At 40.9% G+C, this 12673-nt stretch overlaps 1 protein-coding gene across 3 annotated transcripts in view; it reads right to left on the minus strand.

The window, feature by feature from the left end:
- Nucleotides 1-875: 875 nt before the first annotated feature.
- Nucleotides 876-12673, minus strand: part of Lcor (ligand dependent nuclear receptor corepressor) — an 85955-nt gene continuing 74157 nt past the window's right edge. For all 3 annotated transcript variants that reach the window (XM_042689088.1, XM_042689087.1, XM_042689089.1), the window contains exon 8: nt 876-5738. In XM_042689088.1, the coding sequence (XP_042545022.1) occupies nt 1460-5738 (4279 nt within the window). In that variant the 3' untranslated portion in view covers nt 876-1459. The remainder of the gene's footprint in view (nt 5739-12673) is intronic.

A 12673-nucleotide genomic window follows, 5' to 3' on the forward strand; every position in this document is an offset into this window, starting at 1 on the left:
ATGGAAATGTCAAGAACATTCTGAGGGAGCACTATCATAGCCACTAAGTAAAGCCAATGGGCCTATCTCAGGCTCCACCCAGGAAAGGCAAACAGCAATTATGATAATGCAGCTCAGCTTCTGAGCCACGTATATATGAAGGAGTGACAATACAAGTATTTAACCACTACAGTGGTACTAATAGATCGAAATGGACATCCACTCCAGGCAAGTACCTTTGTATCAGAGCCCCGCAGCTAGATTTTAAGGGTGTGGCCCACTGAGATGCTAGGAAGCCTCTTCCAGCTTCCAGGTTCTCTGACCTCTATATAATTCTGCTGTTCCCACCTCTCCAAGTCTGATGCCAAAATGGTGCTGGGATGTGTGAGACATTGAGCTACTTTTAAACCATCTGGCTGGTATTAATTACTTAGCTCCTGGACACACTACATGGAGGAAGAAAAAGTATTCTAAGGAAAAACTGAGTCTGGGAGACAGTGCATGTGCCCACACTCTTGCTTTCCTATTACTGTAAATAACAGGTTGGCTCTCTGAATAGGGAAGCGCTGTGGGGTAAGAAAGGAAATGAGAAAGTCACTTTCATCCTAATTGTCAAAAATTAGAACTGTAAAACCAAAATCAAAACAATTTTTTGTAGGGGGGAGCAAAATAGGATGAAAACCTGGTCAGAGAGCTAGCAAGGCTTCAAGGTCAAAAATGAAGAGGATGACTCAGAAATAGTTTGAGGACACAAATATTTTTTGGAGGTCATAAACCGAAATTAACAGTTGTGATATCTTTTTTCTTATGGGCATAGAATTTAGAAAATATGTTCTCAAATAAGTTAAAAAAAAGTCCAAAGTGAGAAGAGTGACCAATAATGAATATGATTTTTAAGAGGGTAGCAAGTATTAATCTTTTAGAATAATGGTAAATCCTCTGCATCCTCGTAATTTGGTCTAGCTTTCAAATAAACAAAAAAAAGAAGAAGAAGAAGACAGAGGGAAGTTCTGCTGGAGTTTGCAAAGGGGGAGTCTGTTCTAGGACAGACATGGTAGGGTGGCTGCTGACAGCTCTTTTCTCATGCAGGGTGGTGGTCTTCTTGGCTACAGTACAAGTGCTTGTGCATCAAGTATAAAATACAAGCCTTTAATCACATAGATCAGCTTTTTAGCTTTTGTAAATTTTAAAACAAAAAGGATAAATAAGGCACTGTACTTTTTAAAACGAAAACTTCTTGGTTCCAAGTTTAAAACCCAAGGAACAACCAGAATATAATATATAACTTCCCTTAGCCTCAGAAGAGGACTCTACAAGTTCCCTCCTCTACCTGAGATGCATTTTCTGACATCTCCAACTGTGGTGTTTTCTATTAACTGTAACTTGAAAGGCTTGATAAGCTTATAAAAGCAGATATAGTTAATGCAAAATAAAAGGTTACTTCTATAGAACAGTTTCTCTCTTGGCTGCCATTCTTCCCTTACTTTGCATCCACCCGCCTCCGTTTGCTGTGGGAAAAGTCTGGCTTCGCCTTGAGCTTTCTCTTTCTCTGGGTTGCATTGTTCTCTGGGCGTTTTGTCAAGGGTCTAGCGTGCGTCTTCCCACTGTTTGGCTTCCTGTTGGAGGCTTTCTGGGGCCTTGATGGGGATTCACCACTCCCTCTTTGCCTGGTAGATTTTGAAGGTTTCAGTGCTTCTGAGGATCCAGTAGGCTGGGTACGTCTTTTGTTTGTATTCTCTTTTTCTTTCCTAGAAGAAAGGAAGCTCTTTCTAGGGGTCTTTTTAGGAATCTTTGTTTTATTCTCTTTCGAAGACATCTTTTTAGGCAGTTGGCTGTTTTTGTTCTTTGCAGCTGGCCTCTTGGCAGTAATTCGGGTGGCTCCATCCACACGCTTAGCTTTTGACACCAGGCCCCTATCCTTACCGTCTTGAGTACTGCGCCCTTCTATTCTCCTACGTTTGTTTTGACCTTCAGCTTTAAGCAAGACTTCAGGCCTCTGCTTCCCTTTCCTTCTCTTTACACCTTTAGCATTCTTGGGCTTAACAGGAAATCCATCTGCACCCACCTGGAGGGCGAGCTTTGGGGACATCAAAGGATTGATACACACAGTCTTCCGACTTGGCTTGGTTTCTGAAGCCATGCCCAGTGGACTGTTCATGTTGATCAATCGTTTCTGGGCTCTGAGCTTCCCTCGAATATTGGAATATTTTCTAAGGATTCGGGTGCTAGCTGGAGTGGGCAGGTTTGTGGGGGGATGGCTATTTCTTCCTTCCTTGACTTCTTCTAGGCTGGCTTCAGAATTAGGGCTGAGGTTGACATCAACACTGCCCTCTGGCTCTGCTTGGTTAAAATTTTCTCTAAGTTTAGTCCAGATCTTCTGCGTTTTCCAATTATTCCTAGCAGGAGTAGCGCCAGGAAATTTCTTTAAGTGTTTTTTCAATCGTTCAGCCTGCAGTGAACTCGGGTACAGGCTAGAAGGAGAGTACTTCTGAAGAGGGTGTTTGACAGGTGGGACATCTCCTGGAAGGCGTGTATTGAGCTTTTTTACAATGACTAAAGATCGGGTTTCAGTTGTTTCCATGAACCATTTACAAACATTAGATAACTTAAAGTTTGACATAAACAGCATCTGAACAGGAGAAAACTTCTGAACCTCCAAGGAACCCTTACATTTCCGTGACCTTTTCTTGCTTTTCCAAATATCTTTCAGCTTATCTAACTTTTTCCTTGCTCTTGCTGTTGGCTGTGCTTCTTTCTCTAACTGGATCCATCCCCGCTGAACTCTCATATACTGAACATTGAAGTTAGCTATAAGCTCCTGGTTCTCCTCCTCAGCACACCACTCTACAAATTTGGGCTGTTCATCCACTGTGTCTTCATCATCCTCATCTGAGGGGTCTACACTGTCAGAAGCACTTTCCTTTGGCATGGAGTTTACTTGTGCAGCTTCCTTTACTGCTGTCACTTTTGTAGTATCCAAGTAATCTACAGAATGAACATGTCTCAGGTTGTAGGTTGAAGAGATCAATCTTTTAGGCCTTGCTCCCAATTTTGGTGGCCCAGCAGTGTCACTACCTTGACTATTTGACATCCCAGCTGAACTAGATGAAGCTATGCTAGTATCATCTCTATGCTGGGTGTCCTCACTTTCTACCTCATTTTCAACTGCCTCCAAATCCTGTGCAGACATGTGTTCTGGCCTGTCTTCTGGTTGCTCTGGGTTCCTCTTACAAGGACTGCTTTCTGACTGGATGTGAGTATCTCCCTCATTCATCTTAGACTGAACATATACTTCTAGTCTCTCACCAGGGAGAGGCTGGGCAACTGTAGTCATGAGATCACTGCTAGGAAGAATGTTCTCTTCCTTCTTGATTTCTGTTACTAGAATGTTTTTAAAACTCTGCCTCGTGATGATCCCACCTCTTTCATCCTCTTGCTCAGCATCTTTCTCAGAGGGACATTCACTGACAGTTGGGTTTTCCAAGTTTTCTATATAGGTGATGTCATCTGGAATGCCTTGTGGTGTTGTTATAACAGAGTCCTCTTCTTTCTTAGAATGCTTTTCATCACAGCTTTTAGAAATCTTGACCTCAGGACAAGCAGAGGAAGAATCGGAACTTTGTTTCTCCAGGCAGCTATCAGAAGAGGAGGACTCTGGAAGGGGACTTCTTAGGTACCTATCAGAGGCCTCAAGGGACTTTTTGCCTCTTTTCTTCTTGTCCAGATTCTCTTCAGATGGGTCAATGCTTAGATCACATCTATCTTTTTCTGATGAGTATTTATCACTCTCTCCCTCCAATTGTCCTGTAGTACCTGCTGCTTCACCTCTTTTAATCTCATTAGGACTTCCATTAGTGAAAGTGCTGCTTTGCCGCAGGAATGAATCAGTACCTAGCTCCTCAGTGTCTGTAGTTTGGACCTCAGTACTGAGGCTTTGGCTGTGATCAGCCTGTCCTAGACTCAGAGGAGGATCCATATCCACACGGGAACACTGGTTTCCTGGGCATAGAGGACTTTCTTTTCTGCTGATTATTTCAGGAAAAGATTGAGACTTTGTAAGGATATCTTCAGGGTTTTTCCTAGAAGTGTTTTCAGTGGTGGGAATCAGATGGCAGTCCTGAAGTACATTCATCTGCTCTGCATCTAGCAGGACAACTGGTTGTTGGTCTCCTTTAGGGAAAAACATTGTATCGGCTGTGAGAGTGGATAGTGCAGTATTGCCTTCTGGCCTGACCTCATCAGGGAGAGAACCTACTTGGCTGGAGGCTGATGTATCCCCTGATTTGGAGGAACTGCTAGGATTTGGTTCACACATCCTGGGGCAAACCTCAGGCTCTTGACAGGCTTTTGCAGATGAAGGGTCTGCATTTCTCTCTTCCCTTCTTATTTCCTTACCAGACTCTTCAGGGTTGTCTTGTCTTGGAGGCTGTATATCCACCATATGCCTAGGGGCTGGAATTATAAGAGAAGGCTTGGGAGTCGAAACCACTTCTGATGTCGGTAATGAGCAGCAACCCTTTTCCTGGGAGTGCAAATTTCTGGCCAGTGTCCGAACAGTTGGCAGTTCACAACAATCACCATTGAAAAAGTACCCTCGGGTACTCTTTCTGGCTGTTTTCCGAGAAGATAATATGGATCGTTGAGTCTCAAAGTGGCATTCTGTTATTGGTTGACTAATATAAACAACATCACATTGGTTATCATAATCATTTATTCTCAATCCTGATGCCCTTTTACTTTTCCGAGCGGTCTTGATGGAATTTGGTATCTTGTTTCTTGTGTGTCCATTAGAAGCTTTGTGCACAGCTGGCATGGGGTTAGGGGTTAACCAGCCATCTTTAGAATGATCAAACTGGGCCTTGTCACTGGGATGTGAATAGTAACCTACTTTATTTCTTCCTAGTGAATGACGATGGTACTCTTGCTTTGGCCTTGTGTCTTGTTCATCTGCCTCCAAATCCTGGCACAAAGGTATTTTTGAACTGCACTGTAAAGCATTCTCTTTGTCAGCAGTTCTAGCTGAGTTGCCCATAAACCCTGAGTCCCATGTCTCTTCTGATAAAGCTTTCAATGAATTTCTTGGAGAAATAACACAGCTGTTGCCTTCGTCATTATTTTCAACTGTCCCTTTCACTGTGATTAGACTTTCTACCAAAGGTGAACTCTGCATATGGTCTTTACCATCTTCACATGGTTTTGCATTTGTGTCTTGTTCCTGTCCAGTGGTTTGTCCCTCTGAGCTTTTAGAGATATGGTGGAAACTCGATGAAGAATTAGATGCACTGAGGTATCCCACAGCAGAATTATCTGTTGAACTTCCAGAATCAGACTGAGTAGCTGGAAGTTCAGAGGAATCTTTTTGGACAATGGTGAAGGAATTTTCTCTTTCATCTATAGAGATTATCTCAGGAGGAGGTTCCTTCAGTATCTGTTCAGTCATGTGAAGAGAACTTTGAGAACTTGATGAATCTACAAACAAATCTACAGAAGTAGGAGACTTTCTATCAAGACATACAGAATCTTGTTCCTTATGTCTGCTGATTAGCTGGGCACAACCAGAACTGCAAGTGGATGTATCCATCATGTCAGAATCTGAAGGCTGCAGGTCCTCAGGGCCTGGTTGAGATTCAGTGTACAGGTCACTCAGAACACGAATGAATTGCTTCTGATGATGACTGCACAGTTTGACCATAAACTTCTCCAGTGGAGACTTGGACTGATTGTTAGAATCTACTGCTACAGGCTCTGTTGAGTTATCACTAGATAGACAAAGAGAAAGAATCAATTAGTACGGTTGTTTCCCAAAGAACCACTTTTTTATAGCATAAAACTCACCAGATACTACTCATATTGTAAAGAGAGTGGGTGCTATGGACAAAATTGCTTCCAAACCTGCTATTCACTTTTTTTTTTTTTTTTAAAGGGAGGTCCTGTACTGGGGTTTGAACTTAGGGTCTCACATGTTTGCTAGACTGGCACTCTATCACTTTAACCTTGCCTCCAGACCTGCTTTTTGATGGTTATTTTGGAGATGTACTCTGATGAACTTTACTGCCTAGGATGGCCTCAAACCATGAATTTTCTAGATCTCAGCATTCTGAGTAGCTAGATTATAGGTGTAAGCCACCAGTGCCTGATTACTTTTGACTCAATAAATAATCTGTACCCAATTAACATATAAGGATAGTACATTATATCCTCAACATTTTAAACTATTTTTTGGTCTTTTCTTTTTTGGCACTGGGGATTGAACCCAGGATGCTATACTTGAGCTACATACCAGATTTCCTCAACTTTTTAAATGACAATATACTTCCTTTTTTTCCTTTTTTTTTTTCTGTGACATTAAGGCTCAGTGTCTTTCATATGCTATACAAGTGCTCCACTATTTAACTACTTGGCTAGCCCTTATTTACACTTTCTTAATTAACCTTTTTTTTGGTGGTATTGGGGTTTGAATTCAGTCTCACACTTGCTAGGCAAGTGCTACACACTTGAGTCAAGTTACCAGCCATTTTAACTTTTTTTGCTGTAGTTATTGCTCAGATAAGTCCCTGTCCTCCTTCTTTCTACCTTCTGAGTAGCTGAGGTTAGAGCATGTGTCATCTTCATATTCAGCCCTTCTTTCATACTTTTCAAGTAATCATTCAGAAACACTGTTTATCTCATAAAATGAAATTCTGAAAATATTTACTTTTCCCCAAAAGATACAAACTGTCAACAGTAACTCCACTTAACATATACAAGCTGTATACCTCAATCCAAAATTTTAAAATGTTGCAAAATATAAAACATTTTCCAGGTAGAAAATTCCTTATCATGAACCTTTGTTCTTTCTATAAAATTATTTAAAACTTTGTGAGTGAGTTACTAGTAATCCTGACTACTCAGAAGGCTGAGATCTGAGGATTTTGATTCAAAGCCAGTGGGGCAGAAAAGCCAGGAGACTCTTATCTCCAATTAAACACAAAAAAGCTAGAAGTGGAGCTGTAGCACAAATGGTAGAGTACTACTCCTGAGCAAAAATGTTCAGTTACAGGACCCAGACCTTGAGTTCACGCTCTAGGACCAGCATGCATGTGCACACACGCATACACTCCGCCCCCCCCCCCACCACATACACACAAATGCAAGACTACCTTCATACTGTATGTATATCTGAAACATAAATGATTTCTGCATTCAGACTTGGGTTCTATGCCCAAGATATCTCATTATGCATATGCATATATTCCAAAATCTAAAAAAAAAACCAACTGATATTCTTACTTCTGGCCCCAAGCATTTTGTATAGGGGCTACTCATTGTGTACTTTTGCTTGCATTTAGGTATTCCTGTTAAATACTCATTGGTTTTATGGGAAGTCTTGGTACAGACGTACTCAGAGAAGCCAGGTGACGGTGGCTCATGCCTATAATCCTAGCTACTCAGGAGGGAGGCTGAGATCTGAGGATCATGGTTCAAAGCCAACCCAAGCAAGAAAGTCTGTGAGACTCCTATCTCCAATTAGCCACCAGAAGACTGGAAGTGGCGCTATGGCTCAAAGGAGGAGAGCACTAGACTTGAGCAAAAAGAATACAGGGTATCCAGGTCCTCAGTTCAAGCTCCATGACTGACCAAAGGAAAAAAAGTACTTAGAATGTAATAGTTTTAAGATAATTTTTTGCAAGACCAATTTTACAAACAGGTTTGTGAAGCTTTTTTCCCTTTCCTGGGGCATGGATGAACAGAAACAAGTATTTTCACACTTTGGATACATTGAACAACAGTATGACAAGCCATGTTCTGCTTTCTAGCCTTTCAGTGAGGCAATAAATGTGAAATTGCACAGTAAATGATAAAACTTTGTCCATGCAAGGTAGTAGCAGAATGTTTTCACACAAGCTCCACCTATCACATTCCCTAGACCTTCAATGAACATTTTACTACACCCATAAAAGTCATTTTACTTTAAAGAACCCCCACCCCCACCCCATGAAGTATTTTCCTAAGTTATCTAGGGCAAACTCTTAGAGCTTAATCTAGATAGTGAGGGTTGGCAGGACTAGATTCAAAACAGGATATAGGCATGCCTACTGACACTGCCAAGGACTTCACAAACTGCTTTGTGCTTCTACATGTCTGGGTTTAATGTGCCCATACAGCTGGGAGTGGTTAGTATCTCTCTTCCCTCTGTACTGTAATTCCTCAGATTATTTGGTTGTGTATAAAACATGGCAGAGGATGGAGAGGAGCTGAATAAATGCATGTTGAATGGATGTATTTGATATCTTCTGGGTAATTCTCTTCTACCTTTGACGTTTTCCTCCCAGTAATAAGAGGTCTTTGGAGAAAGGCCTACCCCAGACAGCCTGCATCATTATCTTTCTGCTCTCCACTGGCAGTGTGAACATAGGTGGTGGAACATGAGACACCAGGATTCCACTTTTAGGACTATCTATTGTTCACAGCAAGCATCTTGGGCAAGTTATTTCATCCCTATGAACCCTGGCTTCCTCATCTGTAAACCAGGACTGAATATCAGTATCTCAAGGGAATTTTGAGAGATGTTACATAACATATATGAAACACAAAAGAACAGGTGCTCAAGACTACTTTAGTTTCTCTTTTTCTAACTCAGGGAGACTTTTTCCCTCCCCCGCTTTTTAAAGACAGGGTCTTACTATGTAGCCCAGACTGGCCTGGAACTCATGTTCTTCCTGCCTCAGCCTCCCAAATGCTGGGATTACAGGTGTGGACTCAAGAGAAATTGTTAATTTCAAGTGGAAAATTGCCTAAACTCATTTTAATTAAAAAAAAAGAAGCAGCAGCAGCCAGATTAGTTGTATCTGTTGCTTAATCTCAATTGCTTTGGGGGGAGGGGAGAGGGGGTAGTGGCGGCGGAGCTGGGCTCTAATGGCTCATGCCTGTATTTAGGAGGCTGAAATCTGAAGACTGCAGTTCAAAGCCAACCAGGGCAGGAAAGTCCATGAGACTCTTATCTCCAATTAATCACACACACACACACACACACACACACACACACACACACACACACACACACACACACACACACACACACACACACACACACACACACACACCCATAAAGTCCATGAGACTCTTATCTCCAATTAATCACACACACACACACACACACACACACACACACACACACACACACACACACACACACACACACAAGTGGAGCTATGGCTCGGTAGTAGAGTGGTAGCCTTGAGCACAAAAGCTCAGGGGCAGTGCCCAGGGCCCAGAGTTCAAGCCCCAAGATTAGGGGATGGGGTGGGGGTGGGAAGACTAGAGATAATAGAGATAAATGGTTCTTTCCAATCTAATAAGTAAAATAGTTATCCATCTTTATAAGTCTTTTAGATTCCCATTCATACCTTTTGCTGACTTAATCTGTCTTGTGTCTTACTTTACTAAGTAGTATAAACTGCCTGAGTATAGATAGGGACTATATTTCAGGTTTTCCTATCATTCCTCCTCCTAGCAAAAAAAGAAGGGGAGAAAGGAACATCAGGGATGTGCTAACCCTGTTTTGTTCCCAGATTATGGAAGGTGTTTGTGTGTGTCTGGTGAGTTTTGTTCTGTTCACGCTGAGATGTTTTTAAGTCTTTGATCTGGGATATTTGGTGGGAACCCCATCAGTAGCTTCCTTGGACTGGGAGCCTGAACATTAATACTAACCTTTGTCCAGGTATTATTAAATGGCAATGTTATAAGAGCTAACTTTACAACTCTAGTAATAAAATCACTTTTGGCTAGGTCTCTAAATTACTCCTGCTTCTTATCTTATTATTTTTTCTATTTTCCCCCAACAGGACCCAAGTTTAGGTTAACTTTTCATTTGGGCATTTAATTCTATTACTATTTTTTCATATTTAAGAACAAGTGTTACCCAGTTTTGCATTTTAAACAGATAGTCTTTACCTTTTACTATTTTTTCATATTTAAGAACAAGTGTTACCCAGTTTTGCATTTTAAACAGATAGTCTTTACCTTTGGTTTTATTCACTTTTCTTCCCTTTTATGGTACAGGTAATGAGGCTTGAACTCAAGGCTAGTTGTGTTACCCCTTAGCTTTTTTGCTCAAGGCTGGTACTGATCTACCACTTGAGTCACAGCTCCACTTCCAGCTTTTTGGTGGTTAACTGGACATCAGTCTCATGGACTTTCTTGCCTGGGCTAACTTCTAACCATGACCCTCATATCTCAGCCTCCTGTATAGGATTATAGATGTTAACTACCCACAGCAGGCTAGTTAAAATTCGTTTTTCTAAGTAACCTTAGGTCTTTAATAGAGCCTAAATGCAACATTTGTACTAACTTTTAGGCTCTCTTAGGCCATGAGTAGGGATTCAGACATGTTTGTCTGTCCTAAAGACCATTGTTTCAACTCCATCTAAGGGAATATGCTTGTTTCAGTTTGACAATTAGAGTTAGCATCACATTAAGTCTCATACCTGACCAAATAAGATCTTTACAAGAACAAAAATTCATCAGATGCTGAAATCACTTGTTTCAACAAAGAGATCCCTTGGTAATAGTTCATTGAATTATTTATCAAGCATTATTAATATTTGAACACCACTACTAAAAAGCCAGTAATATATCACAGGGATTGGTGAACTAGAAGAAGGGAAATAAAAGAAAAGGGGGGAAGCTGACTTGCAACTACCTGAATTTTCATTCATCTCGTTGGTGAGAAATGGCCTGCATGGCCTTGATCACTTTGTCTATCTTCTGCACCAAGCTTAATTCTGAAGGGTGTGGTAAGAGGATAAGATAAATGTTCATAAAAACTTTGAAAGACATAATTTAAAATCCTGTTGTTTCACAACCCTATCTTTAATGGTTTACTCAATGATGTTTTACCAGATCAGAGGTTAGACTCAGCTGAACTAGCCTAAGTAGTCAATATCTCAATACTTAATTTCTTGAAGAAAAACATTTCTGTGGTTAATGTAAATGGTACACAACCAATGGTTATTTTACAGTAAGACAATTTATGTGTCTTGAGGGATGAAATGTCAAGCATAAGCACCAAGAACTTGGGAGCGATGGATTCAGGAATTGTCCCTGATACCTACTTCTTCATTCTTGATAATGACAAAATATATCCTTCTTGCTCGGATAAAACCAACAGTCATAGTGAAGGATGTCTGCATAGAAGTTAATCATAGTAGTAAAGGCAGTTCCACCCAGCACTGGTGGCTCAAACCTACAACTAAGCTATTTTAGAGGAATGTGGTTTGAAGACTCCTTCCCCAAATAACAAGCAAATAGAAGACTGGAGGTGTGGCTCAAGAGGGCAGAGCACCAGCCTACCTCTACTACTTGAGTTCTAACTCAGGAGGATGTTTCCAGAAAACAAAAGTGGAGAGAAAATCTTGATATAGAGTACAAAGTGTCTAATTTGGCTTGATTTTTAAAAATGAAAACATAAAATCCATCCTCAATCCCCTTTCAAATCATAGCTATACCATATGCCAGACAAAAATCTGAAATGTTGAAATGTCTGAAATGACAGTCTGCTGAAAAGTGTGGTGAGTCCACTAACAGGTGTTATGCTCAACACTGGAAGGGTTCACTTATAAACATACAAGTAAACAAATGTATGAAGTGTACACAAATGTATTAATGAGGCATTGTATTTGCAGGGGTAAATTCAAATGATATAAACTCCCTAAAAAAACAAACTGAAGAGTCCAACAAAATAAATACCAGAAAACTGGCACTTGAAAGATGAGGAGGTCAAGGGGAAGGGAGTAGATGAATGGAGAGAAAAGGGAGAGGAAGAGAATGTAGTCATAATATTCAATGCTTATCCTATGAAATTAATAGTGAGAGAAGAGGTAGGGCTGAGAGTGGAAAAATTATGAAGAGGTGACATTGATGAAGATGCATTATACTTATAAACTAATTTGCTGAATGGTAACTTCATTGTACAACTTCTTATATTAAAAAAATTAATTACAAGCCTGGCACCAGTGGCTCATGCTCTGTAATCCTAGCTACTCAGGAGGCTGAGATCTGAGGATTGTGATTCAAAGCCAGGCAAGGCCAGAAAGTCCATGAGACTTTTATCTCCATTTAACCCTCAAAAACAGAAAGTGGTGTTCTGGCTCAAGTGGTAAAGCACCTGCCTTGTGCACAAGTTCAGGGAGTGCCTAGGCTTTGAGTTCAAGGCCCAGGACCAACACACACACTTTTAACATTCAGAATTAAAATGAGGCCTAAAACTCTCAAAACCATTCAGTCTAACACACTAACTTCACTAATTAAAAAGATAAATGAGCCAGGAGCCTAAGGCTCACGTCTGTAATCCTAGCTACTTAGGAGGCTTAGATCTGAGGATCACCGTTCAAAGCCAGCCTGGGCAGGCAAGTCTGTGAGACTTCAATAAACCACTAGAAGAAAAAAAAAATGGAAGTGGTGCTGTGGCTCAAGTGGTAGAGTGCTCACCTTGAGCTGAAGAGTGCAGGGACAGCACCCAAGCCCAGAGTTCAGGCCCCACGACAGACAGACAGACAGACAGACAGACAGACAGACAGACAGACACACACACGAATAGGGATCCACTAATTAATCACAAAATAGCAGAATTGGGAAAAAAAAAAAGTTCTAGCTTAAAAGAAGTCCTTCCTACCTGACTTATGAAATGGTAGCCCTTCTGTATAACACCTTAACA

The sequence above is a fragment of the Dipodomys spectabilis genome, unplaced genomic scaffold (assembly GCF_019054845.1).
Source record: "Dipodomys spectabilis isolate Male_0828 unplaced genomic scaffold, ASM1905484v1 ptg000125l, whole genome shotgun sequence".
Taxonomy (NCBI): domain Eukaryota; kingdom Metazoa; phylum Chordata; class Mammalia; order Rodentia; family Heteromyidae; genus Dipodomys; species Dipodomys spectabilis.